The sequence below is a fragment of the Lepidochelys kempii genome, chromosome 2, assembly GCF_965140285.1.
Source record: "Lepidochelys kempii isolate rLepKem1 chromosome 2, rLepKem1.hap1, whole genome shotgun sequence".
Classification (NCBI taxonomy): Eukaryota; Metazoa; Chordata; order Testudines; family Cheloniidae; genus Lepidochelys; species Lepidochelys kempii.
Window position 1 is genome coordinate 149,151,392 of NC_136381.1, and position 22,840 is coordinate 149,174,231.

At 44.1% G+C, this 22,840-nt stretch overlaps 1 protein-coding gene across 1 annotated transcript in view; it reads right to left on the minus strand.

Annotated features, from left to right (window-relative positions):
• Nucleotides 1–22,431, minus strand: part of LPCAT1 (lysophosphatidylcholine acyltransferase 1) — a 178,636-nt gene extending 156,205 nt beyond the window's left edge. The window contains exons 1-3 of the mRNA XM_073332457.1: nt 21,898–22,431; nt 5,609–5,751; nt 4,346–4,560 (exon numbers count right to left, since the gene is read on the minus strand). Of these exons, the coding sequence (XP_073188558.1) occupies nt 4,346–4,560; nt 5,609–5,751; nt 21,898–22,431 (892 nt within the window). The remainder of the gene's footprint in view (nt 1–4,345; nt 4,561–5,608; nt 5,752–21,897) is intronic.
• Nucleotides 22,432–22,840: the final 409 nt, after the last annotated feature.

Consider the following 22,840-nt stretch of genomic DNA (forward strand, 5'->3'; position numbering starts at 1 on the left):
TTTGTGGAGTGAGTTCATCATTCTGGACAGCATTTCAGCAGGACTATACCTTTGACAAGTACACACAGGATTCTATTAACGGAATGATGCAACAGAAGTGCTCCAAAGCTTCTAGAACAATTTGGAAAATGATTGAAGACAGATTTGTTCCACTCAACTGCTCACCAGACCACTTGACCCATCCGAAAAATAAAGCTGATCTGCCTTCTTTCATCTCTGAAAAACTCCTACCCAATGCTCCACATACCAAAACAATTTTCATATCCGGAGGGTTCAAAGAAGACCGTACATCAAACCCACCTGTGGACACAAGTGAGTTGCAAAGCTGACCATGAAGAGGCAGACACCAGGACTGTACTGCACTGTATGCATATAGATGCTGATTGTGTCATCGTGTCAGCAAAAGACACTGACGTTCTTCTGTTAGTAGCACACTGACAAAATGCCTTGCAGCAAATTGTATTTGGGTTTTTTTTATGCACATTCTTGTGCATACTATCTGAATGAAGCTTCTGCCTGTATATCGTGAAGCAGACATAGGAACAATACTCTCCTTCCATGTCCTGACAGGCTGTGATACAGTTTCCCATATTGCTTGGCACAGCAAGAAAATGGCTTTGACAATATTCATGGAGAAACAGGGACTTTAAGGAAGTTGGTTGATTCTGTAGATCATCCTTCCCATTTCAGCAGAAGAGTTGTAACACGTACAATTTGCCTGATGAGGAACAACTGTGACAAAGCATGGGTGATATTCTTCTCCAAGTATCTATCACCAGATGCTCTGTCCCAACTAGAGATGCACCATGCTATTACACCCAAAGAGCTCACTTTCAAGTCATGATCTGGAGGCAAGCAAATGCAGCTATCCCACTGGAGAATATGGGTTGGACCAAACACAATGGAGGACGGATACCCAAGCTTATGTCAATGTAGCCAATACCTGACAGCTGTACAGAAATTACCACTGTGGATGCATCAAAGAATGTATATCACAATGCTGTAGCTGCAGAAATGCCACACTGGCATAGATTGCAGCCTGTAGCTGCAAGGAGCACATTGGCATATGTAGAAACTGTTAAATTATGCTTGTCTAAACAATGTGCGGAATATATAATAACTGTATGTAGTGGAATAAAAACCATAGAAATATACTAATTTTTCAAATTGTATTTAAATTATCATCTCCAATTTAGAAAGTGAAATGTTCAAACTTCACCCTGGTAAACATTTTTTTTTTTCAGTTTCAGCACATTAAAATTATGAAAGATAACTTGTTTATCTACTTTTCTCCAAAAATGCCTTCTACATCCTATTTTACAGTAATGTGCCCAGCCTAGAAACAGACATAATGATAAAAGGTTGAGGAGCCAGAGAGCAGAAACCTCACATACTAGTCTAAAGGTATGAGATGGAAATGGAGCTACATTTCTTTGTATCTCACAATATTCAGCTCTGCATAGAGCATACACTGCTTTCCAGAGTATTCTGGCCATCAGTGTCAGAAGTTCAAGTCCTCCTAAGAGTAGGGATCTACACTGAATACTTAAATTGAAATTCTTCAGTTAACCACTTGCTTTTGGTGTTACCAATTATGTAAAATTCAATTACTCAGAGCCAGAGATATTTGGGGACCACCCTTCCTAAGACAGTCATATGTAACTTCTTACTGCCCTGCAGAGTTGTGATGTAACTCTAGAAATTTGTTTGCAATAAAACCACTGCTAAAAATCACATACTACAAAGCCTTAAGAATCCAAAAACAAATTTCAGACTAAATTATTTCTAGGTCACAGCACTGACAAAATACAAATAATTAAACCTTTCAACGTGTTCATTAGTTTCAAAGTAATGTACTAGATTATTAAAAAAAAAAACTCTCTCAGAATCAACTCTGCAATCCAAAAAATATAGGGACCCAGTTTTGGTGGATCATAAACAACATAACTCCAATATGAAGCATATCCAAAGTCAGAATATAGATAGGAACACAGGAATTTCCATGCTGAATCAGACCAGTAGTTCCATTTACTCCAGTATCCTATGCGACAATGAGCATTACCAACTGCTTCAGAAGAAGCAGCTCTACAGGGCAAGTTTCCTCCTAAAACCCAAAGGTTAGAAGTAGGTTTATACCCTGCAATTTAATGATTTACATCCCATTCAAGGCTCTTATTTATTTTTTAAATACTTGCTGTTATTCATATAAATGTCTAATCCTTTTTTGAATCCTGTTAAGCTCTTGGTCCCTTTAATGACCACAGTATGTTGTATTTCTTTTTACCAGTTTTGAATTTGCTACCTTTCAATTTCACTGAACATTCCTTAATCTTTCATTACCATAAAAGGTGACTACATTACTGATCAAACTCCTTTTTTATTATGCTCCACCTGTTCATCTCCTCTCTAAAATGAACAGTTCCAATCTTTTCTCTCTTTTCCATGTTTCTAATCAGTCTTATTGTCCATGTTCAGACACTCTCCAAATCTGTTCTTGTGAAGATGGGGGTGACAAGAACTGAATGCAGTATTCCAAATAAGAATGTACCATTGATTTACATGATGATATAATGCTTTCCATATTTTTCCATCTAATTTCTTATACAGTCTAGCGTGACTGATTTTTGACGGCTGCTGGACATTGAGCACAAGTGTTCGTGGACCTGTCTATAACAACACTCACGGATTAAATCCTGGCTCTGGGGAAGTCAATGGGAATTTAGCCTTTTACTTCGAAAGGGGCAGGATTTTGCTCCAAGTCTTTTCCTTAGGTTAATACAGTTAATTTAGAACCCAGTGAAGTTTATAGAGGAAATAATTTGAATTACTCAGTGTGCATTACTTTGTACCTGTCAAATTTGAATTTTATCTTCACTCTATGTATCCCTACAGATTCAACTTCATGATCACATCTCCTTGGAACTTCGATCACTACGTAATCTTTTAAACAGAAGTACTTTCTTCTACACAATCTAGCCTTCCTTTGTGGAATTTAGGCAGACATAATATCCCACCGATTTTTGTCATTCCACCACATTTCAGTAATCACTCTTATAGCAAGATCCTCTTCTACTTTCAGATGAACTATTTTTTGCTTTTAGGCTTCATTCACTTATATTCAGAAATTTGTAGTTTTTGTTTTTAACCATGTGTCTACTTCTACAAAAGTCTTTAGTATTCTGACTTAATTTAACAGAATTTGGCTCTGTGACCTTGACGTTTCCGGTTCTGCTGTAGTTCTAGCCTATCCTTCACTTGATATAGAGATACATCTGTATCACTGACTTCTCTAACAGATGTCTTCATCAGACTTGATTGCTCAACATTTGTCAGTTCTGCTCCAATTTCCAGTTTAACCAAGTCCCAAAAACTTTATTATTCATATGTGTCAATAGTCTGGTTCCTCTTGATTAAGGTGGAATTCATCGCATCTATCTAGGCTCTCTCTACCCCAAAGTGTACCCCATCCAGGGTCTAATTTAAACCCACTCTCTTTTTATAGGTCTTTATATCCATATACTGAGATGCTGAGCTCTGTCTAGCTGACCCCGTGCATGAAACTAGTAGCTTTTCTCTGAAATGCTTCCAACCAGTGACCTTCCTAACAATCTGAATTCAGCTTCCACAACCTCTCTCCTATACCTCCTTATGTCATCAATATGTACCACAACCACAGGCTTCGTCCCACACTGACTAGAAGTTTGTTTAGCTGTTTGCAAGATAGCTGAAGAACTGGTATCTCTGAGCCATCTATGTTTCTAGTGACCAAACTCCAAACCACCCCAGTCTGCCTCTCTCTCAGATCTGTAGCACCATTGCCTAGAGCCACGTGCTTGGTGCAGGAGGGACAATCAGCCTCCCCTATCTCAGTCAGAAGAAATATGTCCCTCCATTCCACCTAGGTCTCTTCCTTTCACGAGACCAGCTTCCTCAAGTGGAAAAATCAAAGGAAAGAAATTCTGGGTGGACTTGTTCTACAGTGTCCCTACATACCAGAACTTTAAACAGTTGTCTCTCTCCCTGCTCTTACAGTCCACACTCTGCCCTCTGGATGTTGTGTTCTGAAAAACTTGAATTCATGACTTACCTCTGGATTCTGTGGAATATTTGGTTTTGCTTCCTACAGTCATTTACCTTTTGAAACAACCATGTCATATTTTTCAGTTAACTCATTTAATAATCAAAACAACCCTGTAAAATTTTACTTCCTCACTTGTTCTAACAACTTTGTTGCTTTGCTTACGGTCCATCCCCGATCTGCCAAATTTAATATGCAGTCATGACATTTCTAGGACTTTATTTTTAATCTTACTTGGAAAATAAAATTTTGACTAACTGAACTTACTTCCCCATACAGGAATATCTTTGCTTTCTGCCTTCATCACAATGGAAGCCATAGTCATGGTCACAGGAATGGCATCGAAGTATGAGGAATGTGGAGCCAGAGTTAATATTGCTGCTTCTGCTGGTAAAGCCTGTCTGCCCTTTACATTTATCCAATGGAATCCTCCAGCAAACCACATTGTTCTCATGATTGCTTTCAGCAAAAAGTCCACTACTCTGTAAACAATTTAGATAATGGTTACATTACTTCAGTAATGTAAAAGTGTTACAAACATTGTTTTTAAATCAATGTGTTGTGTATATTCAAGAAATTAAAGCTTTAAACAGTTAAAACACATTTTCAATATCACATCAAGATATACAAAGCAAATATACTTAAAACAATACATTATATCTGTTTTTACTGTTCATTTGCTATTCCATTTGTACCAAGCCTTTTCTTACTTAGCTTACATGAAAATTTTGATAATCAATGGAAATGTTTTTATTGATTTGTATGTATATGGTGAAATTGATGTTTACTGACATTTATCAATAAAAATCTAATCCTTCCAAACCTAAGTATTCTGTTTTATTGAACCAGAAACATTTATTAAAGTTATTTTGTTCTCATTTTCTGAACATGTGTAAGCCATTTTCAAACCAACAGCATCTAGTTCAGTTATATTTTATTTAATTCCTGAGTATTTTAGGCATCTTTCTTACACAGAAATCCCCAATTTTGAAGCAATGAACACTAACTGATTTTGACCACTAAGAAAACCATCACTGGGTACAGACCTTTAAGATTATTAAGAATATTTTCTATAAAATGTCATCTTGACTTTAGCAGAGACCTTAATTTAAAAATTACATAACTGTTGGTGGTTTCTTAACCTTTCCAGAAAACCTTCTTTGCAGTAAGGAGAAATAGATATTTATAGAAATAATGCAAGTTAAAGAATATTAAAATGACACTGCAAAAATTGTGCTTCACAAAACCAAGTTAAATCCCCCTCTTTCTCTGCAATCTAAGGGCCAACTGATAATGCAGATATGTATTCGTCAATTCACATATTTTTAACTTCTCATTTTTTTAACTTCTCAAAAATGATAGATTTTACACTTGCCACAGATTTGCCTTTCCCATATTAAAAAGAAAACTGTCTAGTACTGTCAGGTTATTCCAGGACTTCTCTCCTTGAAGCTGCTAAGTTATATAATGGTTATCTATTTATTGTACCGCAGTGTATGCTTTACCAAATCAACGAATGCATTGACTCACTTTCGCCACCAGGAGAGAGGCCTTTCCAGTTCTCTCTCAGCAGATCCCATTGAAGCAATGAATGCAAAAGGCCAGGCCAGTAACATCATAAAAGCAGCAAAAAAGAGTCGGATGGGGAACAAAGTCAAGGTCATGAAGGCAATCTGCAAAACCCAAACAATTTTGTTATTTTAATATGTAATCTAGATTGATGGGAAAAAAGTTTACTATTTTAAGAAACACTTAAAAAGAACAAGGTCTCAGTTGTTTTTGCTGATCCAGACTAACACAGCTACCACTCTGAAACTTAAAAAGAATGTTAGTTAAAAAAAAAAATTTCCATGCGTAAGGGTGAATTCTTAACTATTTTTTTCCTTAAATAAATTTTGAGACAAAAAGGGTCAATCATTTGAAAAATAAAAAAATATACTTTTGTTATTATATGAAAAATATATTATATATTACACACAAAGTTACACTAAAAGTACATTGTGATGGGATCCCCAGGGTGCAGCCTGGGACTGTGGCACAACTGTGCCACCTTAACTCTCCAGCCAGGGCTCTCTCTCACAATGCTTTGCTAGTGACAAGCAGCGAACCCCTCCAGGCACTGTTATCTCTCAGCACAACAGCATGTGGAGCCCCACACCCAGCTAGATTGCATGAACCACTCATGAAATCACACAGAGAAAAGCACCAGAGAAATCCCCCAAGCTCCCAGCCTTGTACCTCAGATTATACCGTCTTGCGCTGTTCAAGTCCCTTTCTTGAGTAATGCAAGTTTATTAATTGGTTCACCACTTCATCAATGGAAAGTAGATATATACCAGCATTTGTAAACCTGAGCAGATTTACCAAGCACTTCAGGCAAACTCACTGGTAAAGATAAACAGTAAAACAAGTTTACTGATTACAAAAGACAGTTTTTACGTGATTACAAGTGATACGCAAAAAGTCAGAGTGGCTACCAAAAGAAAAGAAAAGAAAATATAAGCATGCAGTCTGAACCTTAACCCTTATCACACTAGAAAGTATTTAGATCAAGCAATGTTCTCACCCCACTGGATCTTACAGTCCTTAATATACAGGTTTGTCTCTTAAACTTGGACCAGTCTCCTCTGTTGGAGTCTTCAGTCTTCTGAGCGTCCTTGTTGCTTGCAGCGTAGGTAGGCAGAAGAGAAAAGGCAAAGCATGGGGCCATTGTGTTCTGTTTTATACCCTTAGTCCATGTGCTTGGAGAAGAGAAGTCCAGGGATATCTGGTGTGCATTGCAAGGTTGAGCAATTCCCCTGGTGTGGCGTTGGGCAAGTGAGTCACTGCATTGTAGCTCCCTTGTTGGACAATGGCTTTTGACAGTTGTTCAACACCAGCCCGGGCATTGGTTATCCCCCTGGTTACTGTCTTTGGGAAGCTAGTATCTGGGCTCTTCCCAAACCCACAACACATTTTAGTGACCATCATACAACACAATTCTCATAACTTCATATGCATAAACAACATATATTAGATGGAACAGTGGGTTTCAGCAGATCATAACCTTTCCCCTGATACCTCACATAGCATCACAGACTTTAAGGTCAGAAGAGACCATTATGATCATCTAGTCTGACCTCCTGCACAACACAGGCCACAGAATCTCACCCACCCACTCCTGTAAAAAACTCCTAACCTATGTCTAAGCTACTGAAGTCCTCAAATCATGGTTTATAGATTTCAAGATGCAGAGAATCCGCCAGCAAGCGACTCGTGCCTCACGCCGCAGAGGAAAGTGAAAAACCCCCAGGGCTTCTGACAATCTGCCCTGGAGGAAAATTCCTTCCCAACCCCAAATATGGCGATCAGCTAAACCCTGAGCATGTGGACAAGACTCACTAGCCAGACACGCAGGAAAGAATTCTCTGTAGGAACTCAGATCCCACCCCATCTAACATCCCATCACAGGCCATTGGGCATATCTACTGCTAATAGTCAAAGATCAATTAATTGCCAAAATTAGGCTATCCCATCATATCATCCCTTCCATAAACTTATCACGATTAGTCTTGAAGCCAGATATGTCTTTTCCCCCCACTGCTTCCCTTGGAAGTCTGTTCCAAAACTTCACTCCTCTGATGGTTATAAACCTTTGTCTAATTTCAAGTCTAAACTTCCTGATGGCCAGTTTATATCCATTTGTTCTTGTTTCCGCATTGGTACTCAGTTTAAATAATTCTTTTCCTTCCTATTAAACCCTGGATTTGTGCTGGAAATGGCCCAGCTTGATTATCATACACGTTGTAAGGAGAGTGATCACTTTAGATAAGCTATTACCAGCAGGAGAATGGGGTGGGGGGGAGAGAAAACCTTTTGTACTGGTAAACACCCATTTTTTCATGGTTTGTATGTATAAGAACATCTTCTGTATTTTCCACAGTATATATCCGATGAAGTGAGCTGTAGCTCACGAAAGCTTATGCTCAAATAAATTGGTTACTCTCTAAGGTGCCACAAGTACTCCTTTTCTTTTTGCAAATACAGACTAACACGGCTGTTACTCTGAAACCTTTCCCTACATGGTATTTATGCCTCTGATATATTTATAGAGAGCAATCATATCTCCTTTCAGCCTTCTTTTGGTTAGACTAAACAAGCCAAGCTCCTTGAGTCTCCTTTCATAAGACAGGTTTTCCATTCCTCGGATCATCCTAGTAGCCCTTCTCTGTACCTGTTCCCGTTTCAATTCATCTTTCTTAAACATGGGAGACCAGAACTGCACACAATATTACAGATGATGTCTCACCAGTGCCTTGTATAATGGTATGAACAGCTCCTTATCTCTATGGGAAATACCTCGCCTGATGCATCCCAAGAGCGCATTAGCTTTTTTCACGGCCATATCACATTGGTGGCTCACAGTCATCCTGTGATCAACCAATACTCCACTTGGGAGTAACAGAGGAGGAGAAAGACCTTGATCTGTCCCCAGTTTATAACAAAAATTAGAACAACACTTCCTCAGCTCCGGTCCCCTAATGCCCCTACTCTATTTGCGCTACACTGATGACATCTTCATCATCTGGACCCATGGAAAAGAAGCCCATGAGGAATTCTACCATGATTTCAACAATTTCCATCCCACCATCAACCTCAGCCTGGAGATCCACTTCCTGGACACTACAGTGCTCATAAGCGATGGTCACATAAACACCACCCTATACCGGAAACCTACTGACCGCTATACTTACCTACATGCCTCCAGCTTTCATCCAGACCACATCACATGATCCACTGTCTACAGCCAAGCTCTATGATACAACCGCATTTGCTCCAACCCCTCAGACAGAAACAAACACCTACAAGATCTCTATCAAGCGTTCTTACAACTACAATACCCACCTGCTGAAATGAAGAAACAGATTGACAGAGCCAGAACAGTACCCAGAAGTCACCTACTACACGATAGGCTCAACAAAGAAACTAACAGAACACCACTAGCCATCACCTACAGCCCCCAACTAAAACCTCTCCAACGCATCATCAAGGATCTACAACCTATCCTGAAGGACGACCCATCATTCTCACGGCTCTAGGGAGACAGGCCAGTCCTTGCTTACAGACAGCCCTCCAACCTGAAGCAAGTACTCACCAGCAACCACACAACAGAACCACTAACCCAGGAATCTATCCTTGCAACAAAGCCCATTGCCAACTGTGTCCACATATCTATTCAGGGGACACCATCATAGGGCCTAATCACACCAGCAACACTATCAGAGGCTCGTTCACCTGCACATCTACAATGTGATATATGCCATCATGTGCCAGCAATGCCCCTCTGCCATGTACATTGGTCAAACTGGACAGTCCCTACGTAAAAGAATAAATGGACACAAATCAGATGTCAAGAATTATAACATTCAAAAACCAGTTGGAGAACACTTCAATCTCTTTGGTCACTCGATTACAGACCTAAAAGTTGCAATTCTTCAACAAAAAAAACTTCAAAACCAGACTCCAATGAGAGACTGCTGAATTGGAATTAATTTGCAAACTGGACACAACTAACTTAGGCTTGAATAGCAACTGGGAGTGGATGGGTCATTACACAAAGTAAAACTATTTCCCCATGTTTATTCCCCACCTCCACCCCGCACTGTTCCTCAGACGTTCTTGTCAACTGCTGGAAATGGCCCACGTTGATCATCATTACAAAAGGTTCCCCCCCCCCCCCCCCCCCGCTGGTAACAACTCACCTTCAGTGATCACTCTCTTGTTACAGTGTGTAAGGTAACACCCATTGTTTCATGTTCTCTATGTATATAAATCTCCCCACTGTATTTTCCACTGAATACATCCGATGAAGTGAGCTGTAGCTCACGAAAGCTTATGCTCAAATAAATCTGTTAGTCTCTACGGTGCCACAAGTACTCCTTTTCTTTTTGCGAATACAGACTAACATGGCTGCTACTCTGAAACCTGGGTTTATAGAAAAACATTTTGTTAAAACTGTGTATGTCAATTTAGTTAAACTGGTATGAGCCCATTGTATGGTCACTCCTAAATGATCTTAAGAGCATCCACACAGGAGGATTATATTAATTTAACTAAACTGACTCAGAAGAAAAAAAAAAGGTGCAATTTCTTCCATTTAGTTTGGAAAAACAAAATTATCTTACTGGAAGGCATTTGAATCTACCTCCAAAGACTCTCTCCTGCTTTGAAGGTACTCAGAATGGCTGAGACAGTCACTGATGAGGTCAGAAATGCACTGCAGGCATTCATATGCCAAGTTTACTGTTTAAAGACAAACACTACACTCTCTGCAAAGCTGCTGGTGGGTGTTTTCCAAGAAAACCACAAATGGAGAAAAATTGCCACAGTGAATAAGTATACCTGCTAACAAGAGGGCAAATTATCAAGCAGTGGAATATCATCCAAAACTACCCTTGACTATCAGGCATGGATTGGTCTTGGATCACACCAGTTATGTATGAAATACCATGTGTCCCAAATCAATCATGCAGATAATCAAATGCTCATTTGCAAGACCAGATTCTCACCGCCCTGCAAATGTTTGGCCAGCAATCTGCCTTGTACAGAGATGTACGAGTGTAGCATGGACAAGGAGCAGTGGTGTCCTAAACGGAGATGATGATGATGGCAACAACTGATGAATAAATATTTTCAGTCCTACATGTCAAAGCTACCTTCCCTAGGATTACCAAAGATTTTTTTTTTTATTTAAGCAACATATTGCTTAAATAAAAATCAGTAAGTTGATTTTTAAATATTTTCTTGAATATATATCTACATAATTGTTCTAGATTTGTCAAGTTTGGTACCATTATGTTCCTAGAAGAAAGGGCTTTTAAATTATACCAAACAACCTATTTCCGATTAGAAGATTTCCAGCAACTGGAGGACTTGGAGCTCGGAGCCAGGAGTTTGGTGGCAGTAAGTACACTGAACACTGCAGAAGGTAATGCCACTGAAATTATGATTCTGTAGATTTTTACTCAAATGACAAATCCCTCACCTTTCTACCACTAACTTGTCCATGGAATTACACATGCCTGTTTCCTTGTACTAGCTACTCCTCTTAGCTGCTCTACATACTGTGACAGGTCTGTAGTCGTTTGCTATGTATTGTTCAGAAAACTGCCTTAAAAACAGCAGACAAGTAGTAAGAGAAAAATGTATTCAGACAAAATTACAAAGGTGCCTGTTTTCTCCACAAGGCACTCAAAGGGGTCTGCAATGCTTAGAGCACTGTGGCGTGGATTTAAAAGTTCCGACACTCTTGGTAACATATGAAGGAGTCAGTAATAGGAGTCACTTGATAGAATTTGCAGTTTTCAGTTTGCTTTTTTAAAGCATCAAATTATATAAAAAATACATTAAAAGTGTGTTACAGTTGTGAAGTCAAGTACGCAAAATATCCTTGTCCGTATGCCTTCTAATACGGTCTTTAAATGATTACACACTATTTTTCCTCACAGTACCCCTGCCTCATTCAGTGCACAAGATGGATGGATGGCGCTCTGCAGGAGTATAGAGAAAGAAGCTATTGTCTGCCAAATGTTTGCCTCATTTGTTGTGAAAACTGGAAAGTGAAAACTAGGATGGGTGGGCCTAGGCCTGCCAAAAACTAAAGGCCACTCCCTCAATTGAGGTGGGAGAAGGAGGGAACCACAAAGCCCAGGCCACAGCTGAGTTTAAGGGACAAAAACTAAGAAACTAGTGACAGGAATCGAAGTCAAAGGGCCAAAACAAGGGATCCAGAGTGGAATTCTAAGCAGAGAACCCTAGACAGTGCCCACTGCTCCTAAAAGGTGTTCAAGCAGCCATTTTTGTTGAGGGAAGTGATTATTCCCCTTTATTCCACACATGGAGTACTGCATCCAGTTTTGGTCCCCCCACTACAGAAGGGACGTGGACAAATTGGAGAGAGTCCAGTGGAGGGCAACAAAAATTATTACAGGGCTGGGGCACATGTCTTACAAGGAGAGGCTGAGGGAACTGGGGTTATCTAGTCTGCAGAAGAGAAGAGTGAGGCGGGATTTGATAGTAACCTTCAACTACCTGAAGACGGGTTTCAAAGAGGATGGAGCTAGATTTTTCTCAGTGGTGGCAGATGACAGAACAAGAAGCAATGGTCTCAAGTTGCAGTGGGGGAGATCTAGGTTGGATATTAGGAAACATTATTTCACTAGGAGGTTGGTGACACACAGGAATGGGTTACTAGGTGTTGGAATCTCCATGGTGTTGATAGACTTGGTGTTGGAATCTCCATCTAGGTGTTGGAATCTCCATCCTTAGAGGTTTTTAAGGCCCAGCTTGACAAAACCTTGGCTGGGATGATTTAGTTGGTGTTGGTCCTGCTTTGAGCAGGGGATTGGACTAGATGACCTCCTGAGGTCTCTTCCAACCCTAATATTCTATGAAATAAACTGTAAGCTTGTACTTTGCTTCCTTACTTTAGGATCCATTAGGGTCTGTTACCACAAGTGTTTCATGTGCAAACCTCCGTTCACTGACATTGTGGTGCAAGCCCTGTAACAACTGTGCCACTATAACATTTTGGGGATCACCCAGAACAGAGGGTTCTGTTACCACCTGCCTTCTAACATTGGATGTCTTAATGCTAAGCTGCTGTGGTTCACCATTCTGACACCAGTAGCCAGCCTACAAGCATAATGGTTCCACCATGGCTTCCACCACCATAGTTACTTCTTTCAGGGTGACCTCAACAATCCCTTCTGGTCCCGAGTCCCCCCCCCAAACCTGTCTCTGCATTCTTAACTACCAGATACTCAGACTTTTTCCCTTTGGTTCATCCTCAAAGATGTGAAACCTGCCTTCAACTATCAGTTCACTTTGGCATGCACACACAATCCACACAGTTTGCACAACAGAGACCAGCTTGAGTTAAAAGTAAACAAAAAGTTTATTTAACAGAAAAATCACAGAATCAAAGATAAAATGGTAAGGAAAAGCAAACACATACAAGTTATACAGAAAATAAAGGTGCAATCTCAGGCTTTACATAATACCTCAGTTCCTGTTTCTAATACAAGTTACATATTGTCTCTGAACAGTTTCCCAGTGTGCCCTCTGACCTAGAGGGGATCAGTGGTGCAATCCTAATATTTGACATGCAGGTATTCCATCCCTGCCAGTGTGGCCAAGCACATACGGATCCTGCGAGGTCACACTGTGAGGAGGATGCAGTTTTTCCTCTATAAGATGGCACCCTCCATACAGCTCCATGGAGCGTGCCATTCTGTTTTTGTATCAAATCATGCCACATGGAGGGTACTACCTCATTGTGCAGCAAAAGTGCCAGTGAAGCCATTCCCCGACAGCACAGGAGAGGATCCAGTATTTCATGGACAGCAGCTAGCTTAAATGTTGGCGCTCAGTTTCTGGATAGCCTTCACATCAAGTGCCCTCTCTTTTAATAGGGTTTGCAGGGTTCTCTTTTTTTTTTTTTCTCCTTTTCCTCGCACACACATTCCATGGTAATTCATGGTTACACAGAGCTGGGCAAGTTTCCCAGGCTGAGGGGTTCTTTTCAGTTTCAAGTTGTTCCAATGTTTTCCAATTAACTTTAATGGCTTAGCATTTTCTCTTTCTGGCTGCACAATGCTAGGTGCTTGGAGCCAGTTTTGTGTAAACACTTAGTCTGGGAGGTGCCCTCCCTGCCTGACTGCCTCACTACACTGCTGTGATGTGATACTGTAGTTTCACTATAGTTACAGTTTTTGCCACACATATACATGCATGCACTCATAACTACAACATGTATACATCTCGTAATGACCATCAAGTTTACGACATTACAAGCTTTCACAAATAAACTTAACTCAACATATTTTAATACACAACAATTTTGTCTACAACCAACTGGCTCAATTGCTTATTTTTTAGCAGCTGAGGCCCCCCGTTTTCTCCCTGGGGTGTATGGACCCTGATTGTCAAAACCAGGGCCTCCTTCTCGCTGCAAAACGGGCAACTGTCAGAAGACTTCATGAACCATGTCAGCCATGCACCTGAGCTCATGACTCCATAGAGCGCTTAGGACTACAGGTGGCAGCAGGTCCCATCACTTGGTTGGGAGTACAAACGCATAGAGATGTTCCTGGGGTGTGGTTCAGTGAAAGACCAGCTGGATGTCATTTCAGCTTGCTCAAGTGGTGCATCAAAGGCATTCAGCGGAGTGAAAGAGGGGCTCATAGGGCAACACCCAATGACGAGCTCTGGAGCATCAAAAGTGAGGGATGGGTGGGGAATGCCTTCTTGCAGGACCTACTCAAGATAAGCGAAAGAGGCAGGGGACCAGGCTACTCTCACCTCCTGGAACATGACAGGGTACAGAAGGGATGGGTAACCCAATGCACTGGCCAAGTGCCACAAGGTTCACCCAGTCCCTCCGACCATAGTCCTTGTCTCCGATTCGGGTGATGCCAGCTAGAGCCATCTTTCAGTGCACCAAGGGGGACTCCACCACCCACACGCCAAAGTGTGTGTTTTGTAACAGGAGGTCTGTGAGGAGGTCTTCCCTGTCAGTGGCCACTACAGACCTGTTCACTGAAAATAGTTTCCAGGTCCTGAGAAAAGACTAGCAACTCCGAGGTCTCGAGAGAGACCTCTCAGGGGGAGATTAAAGAGCTGGGAGTGACATTGGAGCCCTCAGAGGAAGGCATTCCATGCACCATAAAAGAATCTCAGAAGGGCCTCAAAGCAGAAAGTGTGGACCTGGCTGTACATCCAGATCATGGCCTACGCATCCTTTCCTGGAGGGAGGCTCAAGAACCTCCAATGGTTCCCCAGACAGAACTCCAGGATCATACTCTGGAGCTGGCTAGGGTCCCTGGGGGAAGGCTGTCAATTTTGAACTAGTAGCAGCGCATGGACAGGACCAGCTGGTTAATAACCAGCACCCTCCAACAAAGGGAAAGGTACTGGAGTAGCCTCGTCCATTTCCGCAGACGGTCAGACAATTTTCCACAGTAGGAAGGGATTAGTGGCAGAAAAGTGACCACCAAGAGAGCGGCAGAGTAAATGAAGGAAGGGCTCAATGGTACTGGCATACAGTTGGTCGCAGAGCAGGCAGTCTGAACGCACTTCTTGACTGAAGATGTCAGGCTCGGTCAGGGTCCATCTGACCTTTATCAAACACTCCTCAGAAGTATACATCACCTGGAGGAATCTGAACACCAGGAGAATGTCCATGAGATACCCTGATCCACCAATGTCAAACGCCATCTTCTGATCAAAGGAGAAGTGGGCAAGTGACAGACCATCCCTACACACCACATGAAGGTGGTCCTAGACTAGATATAGATTACTGAAGACTATCTGGCCCAGAAAAGCATAGGTCTGGTTGGAGTGGACCAGGTCTGCCCACAAGGACTTCAGCCTTAGTGACACAGCCTTCAATGCGATCTTGCAATCTGTGCTTAGTAGCAATATCAAATGCCAATTCCTCAGGTCATCAAAGGCCCCCTTCTTTGGCAGCAGTGTGAACACGACAGGTCCAAGACAACATATCCCAGCACACGTGACAGAACTCCACCCTCAGCCTACCAACACCCAGAGATTTATTGGTGGGCATCAGACAAAGGATTTCCAAAAGAGAGAGAAAGCTCCAACCAGTCCCTGTCACCTACACTGACCATACGGATTTTACCCCAGAGAACTCTGTAAGCATCAACATTGGTCAGATGTGGGGAGAAGTTAGCACAGAAAGTGCTCAACCTTTCTCACACATCACTACTGTGCCAACCCCTGCCATGAAATGTGGTTTTTGGCACTGCTCTTACTCTCCAGTGTATAGAAAAAGTGGGAATCAGAATCCATCTCCTGAAGGAGCTACTGAAACTGAACAAAACTGAACAAAAGTACCTTTGGCCCATGGTCATTTAGAGCCCAGAGCCCACCCTGCTTCTCCCGACACACTCTGCAGACAGATGGATCCCCAGGGCAAGCAGCCAGGTGCCTCTCCAGCTCCAAAACCTCCCATTCCAAATGCTCTATCACAAAACCACTCCTCCAACTGGCTCCCTGGGTGTAGTTGTGGTGGAAGAGCCAGGCACCTACCTTTCCCACATCCCACCACCTCTGTATCTAGGGAAAGATGTGCCTCTGCCCCCACAAGGCCAGCCAGAATTCCCAGAATGATGCCATGAAAGCCATGGCTTCCAGCAGGCTGTTGCTGAAATGCCAGTTGGCTGGCCTTGGCTGCTCAGGAGTCAAAGAGACTGTCACAACCACCAGGTGGCGGTCCAAGAAGAGGGCCTTGCTGATGCTGGAGAAGTGGCCCTACAAGATGTTAAAACAGGAGATGTAGATGTGGCCTTGCTGCAAATGGCATGATAGAGACTCCTCCACCCAGCCAAACTGGTAGAATTGTCTGGACCAGGAAGTAATGGTCAATTATCTTCATGAGAATATCCACAGTGGTCTGGCACTTCTATCTCCCAACACGGTCCAGCATGTTCAGGGTGGAGTTAAATTCCCCACCTAGGACCAGACACTTGCAATGATCCAAGATGCTGAGGAAGGTGGATGCCTGCTAATAGAATCACACCCACTTCAGGTCCAGTACCAGAGTAAATGAGGTTGATCCCTCCCACCCAGATCCAGAGATGCAGCATTCAGAGTAACAGCCGTGTTAGTGTGTATTCGCAAAAAGAAAAGGAGTACTTGTGGCACCTTAGAGACTAACCAATTTATTTGAGCATGAGCTTTCGTGAGCTACAGCTTGAGCTCACTTGAGCTGTAGCTCACGAAAGCGCATGCTCAAATAAATTGGTTAGTCTCTAAGGTGCCACAAGTACTCCTTTTCTTTTAGAGATGCAGCAGGTGACCTAGCACATCAGCAGCCCCCAGCACCTCAGGCCATCGGTCTAGGGAGAACAAAGTTGTCCAGGACACCTGAAAATTCAATGAGAGTGTACAGCCTGTCCCCCCATCTCCAGCCACCATCTGGCTTCAGTAGCTCGACTGGCAACAGTCTTCTGCGGAATGATCACAGGATCACAGAATACCCCCACACCAAAGGTCTAGAGTAATTGGCATCTGCAAAGACTCAGGGTATGCCATCCAATGGCTACTCTTTGGTAAGGACATGGGCAGGAACAAACAGATCTGCATTTTATCAAACAGCAGCATGGAACCTCTTTCACCATCAGACTCCTTGACTCCAACCTCACAGCAGGAATGACCTTTATCTAGGGATAACCCTCAGGAAAATACATTACAAAGGGTGACTGAACCAAAAAAAGCAATGGGCAAAACTCCAAGGTATCTCTGTCTGTCCATGTCTCTCCTTTTCACCTAGGATGACAAAATAAACAGCTGTTGGACTTTGGGAGAAGACCCTCCCTTGAGAGTTTCATCAGCAGTGTTACGGGGAAAACGTGGTAAAAGACTTGAACCAAGTCTAGTTTGTTAAGTTAGTACTAGGAAGTGTTTTATCTTTACTTCTCTTGTAGCCATTTCTGAATTTAATGTCTTATACTTGTACTAACTCAAAACTTTCTTGTAGTTAAATAAACTTGTTTTATTCTTTAATTAAAATTAATCCAGTGTTGTGAGTTGTCTGGGAACGTCATTTAAAAGTAGCAGACTGTTGTACATTGATTCCTTAGAGATGCAATGGACTAAGGTTCCAGGAGAGAGTTGGACAGTGCAGAATACATGTTTTGGGGGGAAATCTGGGAATGGGTTGGGGTCATTCCACAACTGATAACCAAGACTGGTGGAAGCCAGAGTGTGACTGATGTGTGGCTGGCAGGATGCAGCTATACACAGACACTCAGGGTGTTATCTGCAAGGTTGGGAGCTACAGCAGCAAAGAATTGTGAGGTGCCCCAGTTTGCAGAGAAAGGGTGACACAGCCCCTCCTTGGTCTGGATTGCACCCTGGAATGCCATAAAGGGGACGGGTCAGGAATGAGCTTGGGGTCCACAGCAGCCATACTGCTGAGGGCAGCACCATCAATCACAGGAATTAGAGGGACAGAGTCGGGGGCTCTTCCACAACACCAGTCGTGGGCATCACACTGGACCCAATGCCTGCAGCCTTGGTAGTAGGTGTTATGGTTACTGGGTTAGGACCCCTGAGCTCTGGCAGCACCCCCAGAGCTGGTGGAAAGGACAGAAGGATGAGGGGGAGCCTCAGCTGACAGCAGAGCAGCAGTAGTAGTAACCACTGCTGCAGAAGGAGCCTTCTGGGCAGGCTCTTCCCTTTTATTCTGTCATGGTCCTTGCTGACTGAGAGGGCTCCATTGGTGGTCCCAGTTTTGACAGTGGAGTCCCTGTCTGTGCTTTCCGCAGCCTTCCTGGTGGAGATGACGGCACTGGAAAAGGTGTTGGTGGTAGACCTGGGGGGTAGATGGCGCAGAGAGCCAAAGTGGAGTGATGACAGTGGCCAGAGATTGCCCCGCAGCACCTCCCTTCCCTCCGCAAACAAAGCTGCTGGAGCAGAAGCCTCACGCAGGGCTGTTTCCAGGTCCTCCATCAAGTTCGGGTGAGGGGAAAGAGCCACCAAAGGCGGGGAGGGGAAGAGGCTAACCACTCCTCCCCACTAGCCTGCATATGCGTAAGGAAGGCATAAATGCAAAGTTAATCAAACAAATGATAGGAAATAGGGAATACAGCAAACATTATGTGGGGAAAGATGATAGACTCCGGTTGCACTCGGAGTGAGAGAGCATATATAAGCAGAAAAGCACAGTGGATGGGGAAGGGAGAAACAAGCACAGGCATGCACAAATACACAGGAAAACTGGGCTAGGAAAGGCAATGAGCAACAAACAGCAGGAGAGAGGCGATCACAAGAGGCACCACACAAGATTTGCAGGAGCAGCGAACCAAAGGGTGGATGGGGGGGGGACCCATGCGAGATAGACAGATGGGAGCACTGAACCACAAAGAGGCAGGGGACCCATGGAAGCAGCAAACTGAAAAGGGGGGGGGACGACCCACATGAGACAGACAGGCAGAAGCAGAGAGCTGCAAAGGGGACAGATCTCCCTGAGACAGACAGGTGGGAGCAGCAAGTCACAAGGTTGGGAAGGGGGACCCATGCAAAATGGATGAGAACAGCGAAACACAAAGGGGGGAGCGGAGGCTGGTAGTCAGGCAGAAGGAGGCTCACCAGCCCAGTGTAGGCTAACAGAAGAAAGGGGTGGAAAGTTCAAGGAGGAGCACATGTACCCACATGCATTTTGCAAGGAAGCAGGAAGTTATGCTGCTACAGCTCCAGGCAGCTGGAGGCATGCGGTTGGTCAGCAGAAACAGTTGGGGAGTGGATGGGGTGGAGAGAGAGCTCCATACTACTTCCTCTCCCTCCCAGCAACAGCTAAGCAGAAGCCATGCAACACCACCACCACCAGTCTCCTCCTCTAGCACCAACAGGAACAGGGCATCCCACCCACAAGCCATAAGAAGGTAGAGAATAAGGCCAGAGGTTTAAGAAAGAAAAAGTTGGTTAAAACATCTGCATCCACCCTAAATTGAAATCTGGCCTTGTCAGTGCCTCACAGTTCTGTCATTCTGAGAAAGTCACTTAAGCCAAAAGCTTTTCCACAGGGGACATCATCTGATGATTGTTTAACTTGGGACATCTTGGGGCCTAATTCGCAGAAGGGCTGAGCACTCATATCTATCACTGAGGTACCTGTGAGCTGTATTTTGAACATATAAAATGCTATTAAAAAACCCCCTAAATACTATGAAAAAAATCAAGCCCAAGGCATGTCAGCTTGTGCACCCAAAAGTAAATACTTTATGATCTTAGCAAAGACTCCCATCTTTAAATTCGGAAAAAACACCTAGAGCTCCTTGAAAGTTTTTTGTCAAAATGCTTTTCTGACCAAAAAATGCCCTTTTTCAAAACCAAAATTTTCTTTGAGACAAATTTCAGTTTTGCCAACCTATTTCAATTTTCCGCTGGGAAAATAGAAATGATGGCTCCCTGCCTGAATTGCTGTTGTCAATTTCTCTTTCTTCCAGTGAAATGGACGCAAGATTTCCAGGAGGGCTAGCTCTGGGAGAGAGAGAGGGGCAGAACACCAGGGCACTCTGCCTTACCTTGCCTCCCTACCTCCTCTCCAGCTTTGGGACAGGAAAAGAAACCAGGTGGTCTGCCTCTCTTTCCCCAGGCCTAAGGAGGAGGTGAGGAGTCAAAGTGCTCTGCCTCTTCAGCAGCTCAGTGGAAGGCTCTTGTCAATTTAACCAGGGAAACTGGCAACAGCCTGGGGGGAGAGGCAGCCAGAAAATTCTGGTTCCACCCTCCCTAATCAAAATTTTGCTTTAAATCCCTTTCTGTGTAAACAGTTCACATTTTCAGCATTATTCAAATGCATTTTTTTTAAAAAAAATGCAAGATTTTTCACAGAAAGGGATTCCCTTTTTCAGCCCAGCTTTAAAAACAACAGCTTACCTGACAGGCATATTGTGAAGATTAGTTAACGTTTGTGAAAACTCAGATGTTAGTGACGAATGCTTTAGGAAGAAAAGGCCATAAGGAAATTAATTTAGTGTCGACTTTGAACAGCAGATCATTAATAAAGCCTGAAGCCACACACTGAATGACAAGGATAAAAAGTAATATTGAATAGCTATTGAAGAGCACCATCCATCTTATGACCTGAATGAGGCAGGGGTCCAGTGGAAAAAGACAGTAAGCAGTCATGTTATTAAAAGATGTATGCTCACAAGGCCACTGAATTAAAGTCGCATAGGCTATCTTAGTTCTGGCATTTACTTATTTCTGAATTCTTGACTTTCCATTTGAAAAACATACTTGCACCCAGGAGGATAAAGGAGGGATATATAATTTCTTAGGAAATTAAGAATATCTCCTTTCAAAATTCTGCTAGGAGCAACCAAACAAATTCATTACTTCCAATGATGGTATTTTGTTACCATGTAGTTACAACAACAAAACAAAATCACTATTTTCATGATCTATTCACTTTCATGTCATAATGACCCACCTGCTGCATGGATAGCTCACAGCTTTTCAGTGAAACAAACACCATATCCTTAAATTAAAAAAAAAAGGCTTACCCAAGAAAGAACTTGCAAACATTCAAAGTGTTGCCATACTCTATGGCTTATGAAAGGCAATTCTCCCACCTATCCTTCTCAAATCATACAATCCCTCCCAATCTAGAAAAAGGTCATTTTTAATTTGGAAACATTTGTTTCTTGTCATTGTTTTCTTCTCTCAAGATGTTTTTTGCATGCAAAAGAATACATACAGTATCCATGCACTCAGGGAAATTTATGAGCAATGTGGTAGGCAATAACATAGCCCCTCACGAATATGAAAACCAAACGATGATAAAACGTATTTATTTCACTGCGTTAAAACTTGCACCTCCAAGGCACGGCTGATAAACGTATAAAAAAATGTTTACTTGCACACAACTCCTGTGAATATAAACTTGCACACACACACACGACTTTTTGCCTAAGAAAAAATTTGGTGAATTATGTTTGCTTTCAAATTTCCCCCTTAGTCCTTTTATCGTGCAGTTCACGTAAACGAGATGTTTCTAGCAAGTCTTTCCTCCGGGGGCTCGCGCTGGGGCCAGCGCAGTGCAGAGGATTTGCCGAGCAGCAGGGGCTTTGGTGAGCCAGGCGGGGTCCCGCGGGGAAGGCGGCAACGCTTTGGGCGGGCAGCATGTCAGCGGCTCAGCCGGGCCATGCGCCCTGTGACCCGGCGGGGCCCCGCAAGGCAGCAGCGGGGATCCCCGCCCCAGCGCGGCCAGACAGGCACAGGCACGCCGGCGGGCGGAAGAAGCGGGCACCCACCTTGGCTTTCTGCAGAGCGCTGGGACGCAGCTTGTGCACGAAGGGGCTCCGCGGCGGCGGCGGGGGCGGGCCGCGCTCTCTGCCGCCCGCCGCGCAGCATCCCCGGCCGCGGCTGCTCAGCCTCATCGTAGGGTAGGGCGCGCACGACGACCGGGCTGGTCCTGGCGGGGGCGCGGCAAAGCGGGGAGCGCGGCGGACGATGCTGCGCAACCCAGAACCCGGCAGCGGCGGCAGCAGGAGGATGCGCGACCCGGATCGGACCAACGCAGCCGCTCGCCTGCCCCGCCCTCCCGGGGACCCGCGCATGCGCCTGGACGGCAAGGAGGCTGCAGCGGAGCTCCTCTCTATGCGTGTGGGAGGCAGCTCGGGACACCCGCCGGGAATCGAGAGGAGGGACCCCCCCCGCATCAGTCCCCCCGCAACTCTCGGACCCTGCCCCACACCCCCAGCAGCCGCCCCCCGCAACACCCGGACCCAACTCGCATCATCCCCCGACCCAGCCCCCACCCCGCAGCACCCGGACTCAGCCCGCATCAGCCGCCCCCACACCCCGGAGCACCCGGACTCAGCCCGCATCAGCCCTCCCTCCCGCGACTCTCGGACCTATCACGCCCCGCCACATCACCTCCGCCCCGCAACTCCCCGACCCAGCCTGCACCAGCCTTCCCGCAACTCCTGGACCCACCGCCACCCTACATCAGCCTCCCCCCCAACTCCTCCAGAATCGCCCCCCAAATCGCTCCCAGGAAAAAAAACCCCACAACCCCATTGGAACCAACTCCTAGGAAACAAAACCCAAACCCACCCCTGGAACAGTCCTCCATGACCCCAAAACAAAACCCTAACCCCCACTGGAAGACAGCCTCCCCCCCCAACAAAACTTTAGCCACACCCCTAATAGCGGGCAATGAGAAGCCCTACTTTGCCGCGGCTGATGGGGCTC